Source organism: Athalia rosae, chromosome 5 (genome assembly GCF_917208135.1).
Source record: "Athalia rosae chromosome 5, iyAthRosa1.1, whole genome shotgun sequence".
NCBI classification, from domain to species: Eukaryota; Metazoa; Arthropoda; class Insecta; order Hymenoptera; family Athaliidae; genus Athalia; species Athalia rosae.
Genome location: NC_064030.1, coordinates 4,416,184 through 4,432,817, shown reverse-complemented (window position 1 = coordinate 4,432,817; position 16,634 = coordinate 4,416,184). Strand labels below are relative to the sequence as shown.

The 16,634-nt window shown below is 43.1% G+C and overlaps 1 protein-coding gene across 7 annotated transcripts in view; it reads left to right on the top strand.

Moving 5' to 3' along the window:
• Positions 1-16,634, top strand: part of LOC105689169 (protein Fe65 homolog) — a 138,188-nt gene that overhangs the window by 33,495 nt on the left and 88,059 nt on the right. For 2 of the 7 annotated variants that reach the window (XM_048656051.1, XM_048656048.1), the window contains exons 1-3: positions 10,515-10,755; positions 12,635-13,006; positions 15,487-15,498. In XM_048656051.1, the coding sequence (XP_048512008.1) occupies positions 12,733-13,006; positions 15,487-15,498 (286 nt within the window). In that variant the 5' untranslated portion in view covers positions 10,515-10,755; positions 12,635-12,732. Of the gene's footprint in view, positions 1-10,513; positions 10,756-11,013; positions 11,033-11,695; positions 12,220-12,634; positions 13,007-15,486; positions 15,499-16,634 lie in introns of those variants that run through there. The other 5 variants (XM_020854143.2, XM_048656047.1, XM_048656046.1 and 2 more) reach the window with 5 other exon arrangements.

Here is a 16,634-nt window from a genome sequence, read left to right as displayed (position 1 = left end):
GAATACACGTACGTATGCCGGTATTGCAATCAACGTTAACGAATCCGATCCAACTTCGATTACCCGATGCACAAGTTGTTGAAGCACTCGGGGCGAAGTCGTCGCGGTACTTCGAAGAATGAAGGCCATTATGAATTGACGTTTTCTACTTTTTTCAGTATTTTTTTTTTTTTTTTGAATTAATTTAAATGAAATCAACCCGAAAAAATATTCCATTCTATTCTTACGTATTTTGACCTCAGAAATCCGAACCAGCCAATTGGATTAGATATGATTAAAACTGATTGGAAAACTTCAATTTTTCGCCACGAATTTTTTTCGATATTTGATCAGAAAATGAATCATTTTTTTAATTCAGTTGAATATGCTTTTCTCACGTATTTTTACCTCAGGAATCCGAATCTGAAAGAAAAATTGATCTTTCTATAAAATTGACCGAGTTATCGCCATTTTATCGCTTTCTTTACCATAAATTTGAGGATATATCTGCTCCAAATATTTGAATTTTTTGGTCTACGAGCAAACCCAAGCTACGCTGGAGTCAGGCAGCCAGCAGCGTAGCGCTTTGTTGTGAGACGTCACCTTGGGGGCTAAACAGAGGTGACGCCCCTCAACAAACCGCGTGCCCGTGGCTACCTGACTCCAGCTAAGTTCGGGCTTTCTCGTAGACCGAGAAATTCGAATATTTGGACCCATGCATGGATTGCGACGAATCAAAGTGGGTCTACGACTAAAACCAATCGATACGTCTTGATTTTCCTGCTCCCAACAGCGAATAATTGATGATTACTCGATCGATTGCACGAGTAGATGATTTGAGCTATCAGATTTGGATTTCTGAGCTGATTATACGTGAGATTACCCTTGAAAAGCCAGGAAAAAAATCGATTTTTGGGCCAAACGTAAAGTAGTTTAAAAATTGATTGTATTACACTTTTCTTACGTATTTTGATCTCAGGAATCCGAATCTAAACGAAAAATTGATCTATCTCTAAAATTGACCGAGTTATCGCTAATTTTCAGCTTTTTGGGGTCAAAAATAAAAAATTGATTTTTTAGTCTATCTGGATGTAATTTGAGCTCAGGAATCCGAATCCGGAAGAAAAATTGATCTATCTCCAAAAATGACCGAGTTATCCCCATTTTTTCGCATTTTTTCGCATAAATTTGAGGATATCTCGAAGGGAAAAAATCGTAGCTCAATTTGGACAACGGATTCGTGTTTCTGAGGTCAAAATACGTAAGAAAAGTGCCATACGATCGATTTTAAAAAATAAAAATTTTTGGTCAAAATCTGAAAAAATCGTAAGGGGTACCCCTTGGAAAAATCTCAAATTTTGGCCAAAAATTTTTATTTTTTAAAATCGATCGTATGGCACTTTTCTAATGTATTTTGACCTCAGGAACACGAATCCGTTGTCCAAATTGAGCTACGATTTTTTCCCTTTGAGATATCCTCAAATTTGTACCAAAAATTGCGAAAAAATAGTAATTACTCGGTCATTTTTGAAGATAGATCAATTTTTCTGCCGGATTCGGATTCCTGAGCTCAAATTACATCAAGTTACACTAAAAAATCAATTTTTTATTTTTGACCCTAAAAAGCTGAAAATTGGCGATAACTCGGTCAATTTTAGAGATAGATCAATTTTTCTTTCAGATTTGGATTCCTGAGGTCAAAATACGTCAGAAAAGTGTCATACGATCAATTTTTAAAAATAAAATTTTCTGTCGAAAATAGCGCGTGAAAGGAATCTGGATTCACAAGTTAAATTGGTCTATTTCGAAAATTGATTGAGTTATTGCCAATTTTTTACACTTCGGAGCAGAAAAATTGAGATATCTCGATGGAAAAAATTCGTAGCTCAATTTACCTAACGGATTCGTATTCCTGGGGTCATATCACGTTGAAAAAAATCCAAACAATGAATCTTTAAAATACTTAATTTTCGACCCAAAAATCAACATTTCCATTTTTTGGGTTTTGTCGGGTCTACCACGTCAATCGAGCTAGAAATAAATTCCATCGATACATTGAAATCTGTTCGTTACCTAATTAACGAACGAGTGATCAATTGCTGCTTCTGAGTTTTCTGCGAGACTTGTATCGTTATGTCACCCCAGGGACTTGCTTTTCTCTTACCCCTCTTTTTACACTGTAGAAATATATTTGCACATTCATACTGCACACATACGTAATAAGACGTACGTGTGGGGAGTCGAACTGTTCATCGTTTCATGTTTTCTTCTATTCTTCCTATTTCTTCCGTTCCTCCGTACTGTATATACCGAATTGTATATCTGCACGTATCCATACACGCGTGCAATTATGTGCACGTGGTCTATGAGGCGGGTGAGGCGAAACGGTAAACACGTACAAGTTATATTGCTTTAACCGCTGTACCATCCCCAGCGAAGGTACGCTTCCTTCTGACCTCCTAAATAAAGAATAAGGCCCTAGAAACGACGAAAAAAAAAGGAGACGAAGAAGCATCCTTAAATGAAGACAGTTTATAAGAGTGGCGGAGGTTGGAATAGAGGTGCCAGGAGAAGGATTAGGGCTAAAACCTGAGCAGAAAATAAGGGGGTGGACCGCAATCCTTTTTTTATTCTCAATTTATTCTCAAGCTATAAAATAATGGGTGATTTTTTGCTTTCGCGGTGACGAACCGAGCTTTTCATTTCACCGGAATCTGGCAAACGGAAAACGAATTTTATTTTCATCTTCGATGTTCGATAAAAATTTTATCCTCGCTCGGAGGTGGGCACGTGTAACTAGAAATCTTGCGGGAAGGATGTGTATTATTTTTTCCGGGCAGCCGCGGTATCAATTATTTGATACGCATCGAGGGTGAGTCTCTATGCGTATTTCATGGTGCGAATAGTGAATAATAAAAAAACGGTGGTGGAAAATACAAGTTGAGAGCCTCTGATCTGGCGCCAGGTTGGCTGGAGCCTGACATGCGATCAATCAACCTGCTTGCCCTGTCCCCTTCGCTCCCGCGACCCTTTCGCCCTTGCAACAACCGACCCATCGGCCGTTTCACCTGAGTTAAGTTTTCACCCCGTACGTATCGTAGGTGCGCATCGTTGGAACACGTGCGCGATATACGGGAAACGAGACAGAACGCTGTCGCGATAAATATTGTCAACTTTCACCCAGAAATCCTTTACATATTTAGCACAACTCGAGGAGTTTATCGAAGATCGATCCGTCCCACTATTTATCATGTTCCACATTTTTCGTTCTTTTTTCTTTTGAACCTCTCTCTCCCTCCGATGGCAGGTATCACGTTCGCTATGGAAATCTGAAGCATCGATTCGACGGCGAAAAGGAAATAAGTAGAACCCGAACTTCCAGAACATTCCAACGTTGTAATGTTCACAAGTGTTGCGATGCGTTTCGCTAAATTCTGTCTCATCCCCTACGGGCTTTTGCACACCAATGAATAACGCACATCTGCGAAAAATTTTTACCTTTTTCGGTCTGTAATTTGTGTTTTTTTTTTGTTTTCCGGTCCGCGTACCTAACTTGCTTCTGCCGTCACCGCGGTGATCGCGATTATCGGATTAGCGGCGGGGGAAAAAAGAAAATCTAAATTAACGAAAACTCTGAGCTTCTCTGAGCCCTGCCGCAGCTGAGCTACGAGCTCGCAGAGTTATAGCGAACGTTCCGGAGTATCAGCGAAATGGCCTCCACTACTCCAGGCAATATTTTTATACGGACTCCTAGCTTACTATAAAGCTTGTTACAGCCCTTGTACAATATCGGGACCGGGGTCACGGAACTTACGATGATTAAGTCGGTAAACGAAAGATTGGTCTCCAAAACAGGGCGTAGCCTAGCCGGACTCTCCGGCTGTATACGCAAGTCTTTTTTTTCCGATTCGTACGCGAAAGAAAATAAAAAACGTCCATCTTACCGCTCTGTACTTTTTTCGAAACGCTCTTTTTACCCCGGCGTACATTTTTTCGAGGAGAAACGAACTTTGTCTCGCATGTTGAAATTTTCACGGAACTCAGGTCCGACCTTCCGCCCTTTAACCCCCGACCTGCGGACCACAATATCGCGGCAATTAACGCGGACAGTATGAACACGCTACATTTGCATATTAAAAGTCAAGAAAGCTCCGAAAACGGGCGGGCTCATTAGGCGCTGCCATGTGTGTTGGAATCTAAATTTCGTGCCGCGAATTCTCAACTACCATCTGCAGCCTGTTATATGGAAATTTTCTTGAAAAAAAAAAGAAAAAAAAAAACAAACAGTAAAACGAAGAAGAGAGAGAAAAAAAAAAAGGAAACGAGTAAAAAACTTTCAACTTTATTTTACGCCACGAACTTGTATCGTATATGCGTATTTAAGAATATTCCGGAAGAATCTTGAATACGTTTATAAAAAAGTAAGGTACACTCAAGTTCTCGTCGTATACAATAGGGCGAACTGAATTGAAAATTTTCCGTGCTTTTCCACCGATGCGGGTACGACGAAGATCAGTTGTCGATGATTTTGCTTTCGAAAAATCGAACGAAAACTGTGTGAGTCGCTAAATTATACGCCGATATTTTTGCGAGGGGTGCAACGCGCGGTTGGGGGGAAGTTGACTCACGAACATACTGCGGAGCTCGAATTGTCTGACTTCGGTTATATTTTACGTGAGTTGATGCGAAAAGCTCGGCGTTTTGCAAGCTAAGGTAAAGTAAAACTGCTACGTTGTATGAAATAACACACATACACTTTCCCGCGAGTCGGGGAAAATTTCTCCCTCGAAATAGGCGACGGTTGAGGAAATAAAAAGTGACAGGAAACGGTAACCTTATCAGCGACCTGTATAACGTAGTTTTGAAGATTTTCATTCCTCTTAGCCGTTGCAACATCAAATTTAAAGTCACGCCGTCGTTATTGATAGAAGCTTTCACTCTTCCTCCCTCTTCGCTCCGCGGAAAACCCATCAGAATACTTCTCAGTAGAAAGAGGGCTTCCGATATTGAAATTCTTCTTTTTTTTTTCTCTATTTTTCATATCCTCTTTTGAGCTTTTTCTATGCGAGAGATGGAAATTTAATGAAAAACTAAATTTACGGAGAGATAATGATTATTTTTCATTACGCGAAGGTCGGCAATGACTTTGGCACGAAAGGTCGCCGTTCGGCGTTGTTCGAATCGGTAAACGACGCGAAGATTATATTCGCGAGCGTATCGATAGTCAATTATTCAGGCAGTGTACGCGCAATTTAATCGAGCCTAGTTTTGTGCCGATGATCACGAACAGGGTATTCGGGTGGCCCTGCGCGGTGTAACGGGCAATAGCCAAATTTTGTCATCGACGTAAGCATCCCCCGGAGAATCGGGTGAATTCATACACCGCGGGTGTTCGTAGACTGTTTATGCTACTAATAAATTCCACGCCTATAACGCGGGCGACGCCAAAGTTTGGCGTAACTTTCGAAATCGATATTTATGATTTCAGGATCCAAATCACCAGCGCGCTAATCACTTAATTATCGATAAGTACCCTCCTCGATATCCGTAAGCTGCGAGCCAGGTATTTTAATCCGATACGTAACTTTGGGTCATCCGAAAATTGAAAATCGATATCAACTCACCTAGTACAGAACTCTGTACAACGCACCGTTCGAGACAAGTGGCGATTCTCTGAGTAACGAAAAAGAATCGCGTCGAGCCTCGTGACAAAATATCATATCGTTGCACGGAACTGGCATGCACTCGTCGGTCGGTAGCGTGCCATCTAAATGCATATCGTACGGACATACGTTACGGATGCGATTCAATACGAAACAGTGCAGCCGTTCCACCGGTGGACTCCTTGCCTCGCGCGATGAATGGTCACGTTACAGCCAGATAAATTCGAATATCACGTCCACCAATCAGATACACATTGTAAACTGAAACGTCAAATTTATTGTTAATCAGTAGTACGCGGTACGTACGCACATACCGTAATTCCCAACCGCATCGAAAACGTTATAAACTACCGCGGTGTCGATGCGGGCTCTGACCACACCGTAGTTAGCTAGGTCTATTGAATTTTGGGCTCCAAATTCGAAATCAGCTTTTCAAAATTTTTCGAACCATTGTCAACCGCGTCATCGATTCGATTTTCTACACCGACGCGAGTGTTTCCATCAAAGGGCCGCCGTCTATTCAATCAAATCGCTGTACGTACATCCGAATATTTATCATACATGTTGGCTGCCGTGTTCTTTTGTGGAAAAAATAAGCGTCGAGCTTAGGTAAAAAAGTTGGATGATCCAACAGAAAACGTCGAAAGAGTTTTGAAGGGGCGTGCTCGTACGCGGGAGTTAGCCGAGCGAAGAGGTCCTGAACAAAGTTAAAATATTCGCAGCATCACTTTTCGTCACTTTCTTTGTAAACTGTTTTTTTCTCCTTCTTCTTTCCCGAAGCACTTTACACTTATTATCAAGTTTGTAAAGCAAGTTTTCCAACTTTTATCCTCCATTCGATTATTTGTGAATACGCGTAGCGATGAAAGCGCGATGTATCGAAGATGCGAAAGGGGGGGATCGGGCGGTTTCATATGGGACCAGGAAGAGGATGTGTATATGTATATGTACACAGACTTCATATGCACTTGTATCTCTACCGCCCTGTACAAACACATTCGTATGGGTATGTTCGGCGGTGCGGCCGTGTTTGCACAGACACGAGAAGTGATCCGACAATATTTACTTTCATACCCGAGGATGTTAAGGGAAGATCACCTCGTCATTCGAAGGGTTTTTTTCTTTTCGTTTTTTTTTTTTCTTTTTTTTGCCAAGATTGATAAATTCGACGCCGTAACGATACGCCTTATAAGACACACATCGTGAAACCGATAACCGTCGGATGAAACAACCCCCTAAATACACGGAGTTGATAAAAATAATAAAACAAACAAATCGAAGCCGTAGATATTGGAACTTTCCAATTTCTCTACTTTGGCGAAATTGGGAAAATTCTACGTCCGGTGAACCTGCACTTCACGTCGATTACATCGCCTAAAAAATTGGCGTTCGAACGGCGCCGAAGATTCTCGAGCAAAAAACATCACGGACTCACCAGTGAGTAAATGAACCGTCGAGAGTTGCTCACATTTTCTTAATTCCTACTCGGTTGTTTCTTTCTTTTTTTTCCATTTCAAAATATTGTCGCCAGACGATCGACGAAAATGCTAAATATTTCATCGTCGTTGACCGAAAAGCATTTCAGCCGACGACGATAGGCAACGGTGCAGCGGTTCGTAGGGGTTGTTGAATCGCGTTCCAGTTTTCACGCTCGCGTGTCAAAGTAGTGGGGGAACGGCGCCCGAGTGTCTGGAACTGTACCCACCCCGCGTGACCCGTACATTCTAGGTACATGATACAGAGCCCAGTATTTCCATCACCGCCTTCACAGTTCATACTCTACAGGCAAACACGCCTAATCTGAAGATATACGATATATACCTAGACGTAACCTTTGCGCTTCCCGGGGATTTAATTTACTTCGCGAAAAGCTCGCGAAGGGTTGTAAACTCAGGGTCGGACTAACAGCCCCCCTTCTCCCGACTCCGAATAACCAGCCGGGGTCTCGAAGCGGTGAAGCTCGTTAAAAAAACTAAAAAATAAATAAATAAGAGAAAAAAAAACGGGATAAAAAGGGAAGGAGAAGGAAACCATCACGCGCATCGCGTAGTCGTAGAGATTATAACGTGGTTCCGCACCGCAATCCCTCCGCGGTCTTTTTACCACCCCGAAAATCGTGACTTGAGTGCACCATCAGCCTTATAAATAATTATTCTTTATTTTATTCGTTTTTTGAGAAAGGCGATGATACATGATTAAAATATCTGCATTATTTTCTTTTATCCATCTCCGATACGAACTGCGATATAAATATTTTTCCGATTCCGTTTCATCGGATCGATAGAATCGGACATATAGTTTCGTGCGGTTGTGACAACGAAATGCGTCGACACCTCGTGTTCTGAAGTGAAAATCTACGCGATAAAGGTAAATTGTCAATAATTCAATACGAGTATTAACAGAGATGTTATTTTTCACCTCAAGCGATTATCCCCGATTGGGTTCGCTACAACGATTCCATATAACGGACGATGGTGATTTGTCGGAATTCTGATCAGATTTTTGTATTTGGATACATGAATTATAGGCACGCGTTACGTACGGTACAACGGATAAATTTTCATATCATCGATTAAAGCTAGTTTCAAATCCGATTACATCGTATTTTCCGGTCAGAGCAGCTGCAAATTACATTTTTTTTTTTTTTGTATCGCTGCAAATAGAAGTTAGAAAAAATAATAGCGGCACAATGAATGATAATTCGAACTGCAGTCCGTTGTTGAATTTTTCTTCAAGATCCTTTGACTTATGATTACACAAATTGACTCGAAAAATAGAAGGATGGAAAAGGGTCGATCTCCGTTCCGAGAGTATTTTCTTAGAAAACAAAACGATTTCAATCTTGACGATGAAAGTACCCGCAGAACTCATTCCTCGGTACAGTTGATTCAATTCCGCAGGATCGAATTAGCCAGAAGTTAGCACTCGCTGGCGAGTAAACATTGAGAAACCAGGATGTATTATACTTGGCCATGTACAATACCTGTAAAGAGGAAAGGGATATTGAATCAAATCTAATTATTCTTCCTCGAAAATTTGTTCACCCTCAAATGCCATCGTTGGAGCCTCGAGCTAAGCGTCCCCTAAAATTTCAACCCCGGTATTCACCGCCAAATATCCTTGAGGATAAATACGATTAGTCGTCGTCATCCTGTTAAAAACTAAGAGATAATTTTCGAGAAAAAAATCCTCGAGTCGTCCGCGGGATCGGGTCGCGTTATCCTCGGTATCAACCGGCGGTTGCGTCAGCGGTGAGGAGTTTCAGCGGACGACCGATCGAAGACCGGATGGATATAAAAATATTCAGCATTCCGTAGAAGGTTATAAGGTTGAAGTGACTCGACGTACCGTACGTACCTCCGCGTCGTCAATGGCAAATGTAGTGTGTGGCGCGGATGGAAGAATCGGTCGATATACGATAATGGGAAAGGCAGAGCACGACATTACCGATATAGGAAATGCTTTCGGGTTAGATTGAATCGGTATTTAGAGGATTAAGGGTGCCGTTCGATGGAGGGTTAAACGCGACCGGGTATTGGGCTTACTTAATATACCTGCACATTGAGATTCCGGATTCTCCCGGAGTTTCGAAAATCGGGAGTCACTGGAATCCCGGCGCTAGGTTCCTACTCTGTATATATACAATTTACTGTACACGCGACGCGATTATACACTCACACCGTAGAGAGGAGATTGATTAACTTGATGTGACAATGTTTTAACGTTAATGTAGGTAACTTCGGGAAATGCCAGAGGTTTCTCCCTCGGGATGACGATCCGCCAAGGTTATTTGTGTCGCCGTTCCCTCCTCTTCGCGAGAATACAACAGACCGCGCGTTTAAGTCTCGACCAGGATAAACCCGCCGCTCCGAACTACCGTATACTATCGCATCTATTTCACGAAACCCCGGTCGCGTTCGAGTCAACCTTCTATTTTTGTTCATCCGAACGATTTTTCATTCATTCGTTCATTCATTCCATCAATTCGCTCGATATTCACGACCAATGATCGTGAAACGATGTCATCGTGCGACTCGACTACGCGAAAGAATTTTTACCGTAATTACGCAACGTTGCTCTGCGCCCCGAAGAAGAATGCGGAGGTCAGCTAACGATGCTCTTCTCCTTCAACGAGTAATCGAACATCAAGGTTTGTCAAGGGATCCTATAAAAGCGAAGGAGAGATTCGAGCGCGCGAGGCGCGTGTACGGACGCCTACCTCTGGGCATAAAAATAAATTCACCTCAGGAAAATGGGTCACAAAATGTTCGCCGCTGCAGCGCGTTGGTCGTTCAAAGTATCGTATAAGTGGGCAGCAACGAAGCGGGCAGCTGCTCGGCCGGCGGACTGACCAAGCCCTGAACGTTGCGCGCCGCGTTGCATCGCACACCTTCGAGGCACGGTGACGCACCACGTTATGCCGTAGAAAAAATTTACACGACGACTTTACCCGTAGCGGCAAAAGCGTGGGAGGGATCACCTTCCTTCGCCTCTACCTTTGCGCCGGTCTTCGTCGTACCTGCGACTCCGCGTCTACCTGCGCTCCGTCCTTTTTGTTTTTTTTTTTTTCTTTTTTCCCCCCTCAGGTATTCTCTCGACGTTCCGTAAAGACTCTAACGGGCTAACGGGATTGGTTGGCGCCAAACGAATTTATTAATATTCCAAACGTGCCGGCGAGGTTCTACTCTGACATCATCTCGGCGACACGCACCCACGATCCCCGGTGCAGCTGCCTGAGATCGTCTTTCCGAACATAGGAGCTCCGATTCGTCGGTACCAAGGGAATAGTTGCCAGGTCGTTGGTCGCGGCGTTTTCTCTTCTAACAATCTGACGTACGTATACATTTTGCGTCCGTTCGGTTTCAGTAGGGTATCATTGCCGGTACCGATCCAACGTTACTCCGAACCGCGGGCGGGCGTGCACGCGTCAGAAAATCGTTCGTTTCATTAACGATGATTGATTAGTTCGGAGGGAATATCATACGGCAATCAGCGGCAGTCAGCTCCGCGAACCGATACACAATATCCGAGAGTGGGAAGCCGTCTGGTCCACGGATCTCTGCCGTCCGTTCTATCTCCGGCTGATACCGTACCACCGCTACAGATGCTGCTGGTCAGTTCCGCGAATTGCTACATCGAACGCTCGACCGTTCGTCTCGGCGTCCGGGAGCAAAAGTTATTTCGTCGTTCCCGTTCGCTCGTTCGCTCGCTAGCTCGCCGATGCTCGCTCGCCGGCGATTTTGCCGCACCTCGAGTACTTGGATTAATAAGTTATCTCGCGACGTCTCCTGAGGTGAAGTGAGCCGGTCGGCGGTTATCGTTCGCAACGTCTCACGGGTCCCTTTTATTTTGTTTCAATCCAACTCCGACGCGACTCGGTGAATGTCAACGTGAGTAATGTTCGGGGCGAAGAACTACCGCGGGTAACGCTGTTCCGAGAATGAAAAAAAAAAAACATCGAGGAATCGATCGGCGATACGAGAATTTTCCAAGTCGTTTACAAGCGATGAAGTTTCTTCGTTCGAAGATACATATCCGGCGTATGAGCTAACGTTGCCCCGTTGTCAACCGGGACGTGATGAATTTACAAAGAGAAATTTCACGCATACCGCCTCTAGGCTCAAACGTCGGATATAATATATCCAAGGCCGCCGATGCTCGATGAAGTCGACGGTAAACCAATACGATGCGCGTACGACGCGCCGCTATACGAATCTATCGGTGATTGAACGATGATCGTACCGCGCGCGGTCTTGTCTAATCGGATGATTACCGGTACGCCGAGTTTTGACGATCGAAACCCTGAATTAACGAAAATGACAAATTTTGAAAATTATGGTCCTCCCGCTCGAATCGGATAAATGATGCGCGTGCATCATCTGCCGCCGTCGCCGGAGTGCGAGTCGAGGTAAAATTCGAGTCAAAACCCGGCACCCGAAATCCCATAACACTAAACTCCGGAGCGAACGGGGTACACACGATCGCGGTGGTTTCCACGATTAAGTACGACTCTGAATTACAGATTGAACCCGAAAGACCGCTAAACTCCATAGCGGACGGATTGTTCTCCGGGTTAGAACTAATAAATCGTCAACTTCGCCCAGCTGCCCTCTCGTAGAGGAAACGAAGCAGCTTGCAAAGGCCACTGAAACCCACCGTTTGTTTTCCCACTCGCGTTTCTTGCATGTATATCAGTAACGGGCGTTCGTACTACGCTCTATTCCGATGCGCCATTATTACCCTTATCGGCGCGAAACACACGTGCTCGTGGAGTATATAAACTTCTGTCGAACCGTACGGAGATGTCAAACGAAAAAAAAACCGGACACGCGATAATTTTCCATAGCCTGAAAAACAATACGTACGCCGAGATCGAATCATCGTCCGCAATACGAATTCCACGAAAAGTACGACGCGCGTCTTCACGATTTGATAATATTAAATCCGAACCGCATCGCCTTACTCAATGGAACGACAACGCCGAGTTGTCACGGACTAAGAGTGAGAGAGTGAAAGTCGGAGTCACGAGCGTTGAGAGTCAGCCAGCGGGTTCTATACAGTGGGAGGATTTGACACGGTGCGGAGATGTCGTTAAGCTTTGCTATTTGACCTTGACCTTATCCTCGACGTGACACTCGACCCCTCTGTATTAGGTGGAGCTTTCGTCGTCGCCCTGCTCCGGAGGTTCCCTTTTTTTTTTCTTTTTTTTTTTTTGGTTCCCCAACACCTCGCGCCGGGTATCCTCTTCGCCGCGTGAGTAACCCAACACTTTCCACTACTCGTATCCCTTTGTCACACGATCCCCGAGTCACGACGACCTTTTAATACCCGAGCAATTAATTCGTTCGACAATTCACGCGACCTCGAAGATACGAATTCGGAGTTTGAAAATTTCCGTTGCAAAGTTTTGCCGCTCAACGAATAGCTTTTGAAACTACGACCGCGATGCGGTGAATGATACTTACAAGTTTTTTTTCTCGTCTCACTTTCAGGTCGCGATCCTGGAAGAGGAAGTGATCGAGTCCCTCAGACCAATAAAGCCCGGGCGCCAGTGTAAGGTCAGCGGTGGTGCCCTAGTGATATTCTACATATGTTGTTGTGCGGCGAACTCCTGAGCGGCAGTTTTGTGACAGCGGGTGCGGCTTCGGTCGGCCCCACAGGACGCGGGCTCTGGCTACCCGGTTGTTTGCGCGCAACCAGCCCCAGAATCATATCTCCTTACCTGCCCCTCCTTGCCGAGCTCCTCGCCACCAGCTACTACACCATGGCTCTCACTCAGGCCCAACAGAATAACCTCGATAATCACCCGTCGGCGGACAACCTCGACCTCGATGGCCAGGACATCGACGAGGACGTGTTTCTCGGTGAGTACCCGCTAAAAAGGGAGAAAATTATCCCCGTATCCAGCTTTGTCCGAACGTCGATTAAAAGGACTCAAAAATGGACGATGATGATCCTCCGATACCAAACGAAAAGTACATACTGATTTACGATTGATTAGATAATATGATTGAACGGAAAAGCATTTTCGCCTACTTTTATAATGAACAATTATTCGATGTATGAACGGTCTTTCTGAAAAACTTTGACCCGATGATAACCGTTTGGTACAGTGAAATAGTAGTTTCGCTTAATAAGCTTCCAACGGGGTGTAGGTAGTACATACGTCTGTAGGGAAATGGTATTTGCTTTTCCAGGGTTTGATAACTTCAACGGAGTCGGTTTAAAGTTCCGAGTCAATTTCAGAGTCATTTTCCATATTAATCGGTGGAGCCGCAAACTTCTCGAAGCTAGCAATTTAAATATTTGAGTTCGTATCGCGGAAGCTCATAAGTAAGGTTGCACACCAGGTCTCGAGGGCACGTCATCGACGATCAGACTTAGATTTCACGTACTTCGGGCTCCATACGAAATCCCCTCGGCGGTGATTGCGATAATGCGTTTGGCGCAGGAATTCTTTTATAGGTACGTCGCACGTACAGGAAACGTTGATTCAGCGGATTGAAATTTTTTTTTTTGGTCGTTCACAATGCGATTCGTCGATAGAAAAAAAAAAAAGAGGCAAACAAGCTAAAAAGAGGTAAAATAGAAGAATGAAGAAATGGCTATCGGAAATTAAGAGAATGGGATGTATATCGGGTGTTGATAGCGTATCTGTACCTACTACTACGATGTGAACGCGAGCTTTGGCCGGTTTCCAGAATGCGTCGTCGGTGTACGTACAATAGTGTTGTTAAATAACGGAGAGCGCTTACAATCTTCACAGCCGTTTATCAAGATATGTTCTATACACATATGGAAAATTCAGTGCCAAATAAGAGACCACCATCCGGAACCAAACGGTTTCCTGTTAATCCGTAGATATTTTTATGTGCGTAACGTAACTCGACGGTATGGCGAGAAAGATGTAACGCGGTGATGTTCGTCGTATCATAAATGTGTTATTCGATTTTAAAACGCCTACCAGCTGCGGATAGCGGGGAAGAAGAGCAGAAGAGAAGAGTTGGAATATTTCCCATTCGATCCATGGAGAATCGAAGTTGAAAGATTCTTTTTATATTACACATGTACACATCCCAATATTGGTATTTCAACCGCGTGCCGCAAACGCGATTCAATTTATGTATCGGAATGGGAAATTTAACTGTATACGTAGTCCCACGACGTTTTCAGAAGTTCTTTAAGATCTACTCGACCATCTTGAGTAACGATCGTCATTTTTACACCGAAAAACGCTCGTTGAATTTTACGGAAAATACTCACTCTGTGTTTTTCAACATCAATTCTACAACATATTTTGACGAGATTTGCACATTCCACATCATAATTTTATTTATTTTTACACCAGACAAACCATTTCAAACTGTACGGCCTATTCCGATCAAATAAAAACCTTTACCTTTTCGACAAAATTTTCTAGCCTCGATTAGATTCCTTAATTTTCTTTTACGTCGTTGACGACATTTTGAACCAAGTAATTAAATTCCTCTGCCATATAATACCGCGTTCAGATATACACATGTGTGTGTAGTTGATACGTAGTACGCGTGAATCGCAATTCGTGTCAAAGTACTTCACACACGTATTTCGAATCATGAATATATAGTATCCGAATTAAAATTCCAGCGGAACTCTTCGCCGCAATTCGAGTGCATGGATTGCTAGAATTTAACCAGATTCTAATTTGCTACATGTAATAACGAACATGGTATTATTTTTCAATTTTTTATTCTCTTTTATTTCCCATCGGATCAATTTCATTCCGATAGCAAAATCGACACCGACACCGAAATTGCTCGAATTTAGTCGCTTGATTGGATCCGAGCTGGACATTTTTTTTGTTTGGTTTTTTTTTTTTTTCCTAGTTTTCGGAATCAACGGAAGCATAGAGCTATTGCTTTAATGATTTCCGGTGTTGTTACGTTATACATGATACGACCGAGCTATTACGAAACATTGTCTCTGCCCAGTTCAAACACGTGCAGCGTTATTCCATGTTTTATTTTGTTTCGTTTCCATTTTTATTTCGATACATTATAGTTTTCGAATAGACCGTTCAGAAGTAGGGGGTTACCGAATCATTCAACACAAACAGATGGCACACATTTCGTAACACGTATTGTACCAGAAATCATTGACCCTCCACTTATGCAGCAGCTGTTCAAACTTTTCTGTCAATTTAGACGAGAAAATAATTTGAAAACTTAAAGACACAAGAAAATATTTTAACCATTCAACAACTGCTGCGTTGGTGTGGTAGAAAACTGTACTTCACACATATATACTTATCATATACTTATCATTAAAAAACAAATACTTTAATTTTTCCCTTTTTATTTTTCAGCACAGAAACTAGGTATGTACCTACACAGTTAAGGCAGCTTTCTATGGGGAATTCCAGTTCAAAGCGACTATGCTAGGAACCACATAAATTTCTTATTTTACACATTTTTCCGTATGTAGTACTACAGTCATCGCAATAGATTTTTTCATATTTTTTTGGACGAACCTGTCGTAGATTAGAGCTGCCTAATTTTAATGTCGCTCACGATTGAGATATAATATATAGGTATAATAATTGGGCGTTTCATTAACACGTAAGCTACGAGAAAAAGATGCATGCATTTTTGTTCGTAAATGATCGGAGTAATTAGCGTTTCACTGGCGAGAAAACCGCGAGCTTCGGATTACGACGATCTGAGGGAAATCGCGGGAGCGGAGAACCGAACGAAAAATGAATGAGTGAGGAGCTTGGAAAGAGAATAAAAAAATATGAATGAGGCGGGCTAGAACCCACCCCGTGCAATATCGGATCCGTACAGCTATGTCCCGTAAAGGTTTTAGGGGAACAGCAAAAAGCTAGAAGTCGTCCTTTTCTAAAAATCAATGAAACCTTATTTCGAGACTAACCCCCGTGTATATCGCTTAGATAAACCAGTGAAAGGAATTGTATCCTTTCAAGAATCCAGAATCCCCTATTCAACCTCCACTCTGACCCCTCGGCATCATCTCCTGGTACCCAACCGGAGCCACCGAGTCAGCCCGTCGTACTTCTTGCAGACTCAAATTCCCTTCTGCGGTCAAAAGATGTGAGCTTTCCATTTAGTTTTATTCCTGTATCTCTCTTCTTTTTTTTTTTCTTTTTCTTTTTTATTCCTCTTTCCTATTTGCCAGATCAACTCACCCCCACGAACCCTTTTTACATCCTCTCACTGATACCCCACATCATCGCGTATAATATCCCGGGAACCTTCGTAAATTTTACGAATTACCTCGAAATCTATAACAAAATGGTATGTACACCATTTGGTACGCTGTCATTTAATTTTAATCCGAGCTCCGTTTCATCGAGTGAGTTCGAGATTTATACCACCGCCGTTGATACATCACATCGCAGACAACGAGCCTCGTTAGTAGTCACACTTCGCGACCGATCCACCTCGGAGGAGATCGTGTTCATAGATTGTTGGCCCTAATTACTTTCGAGATTAA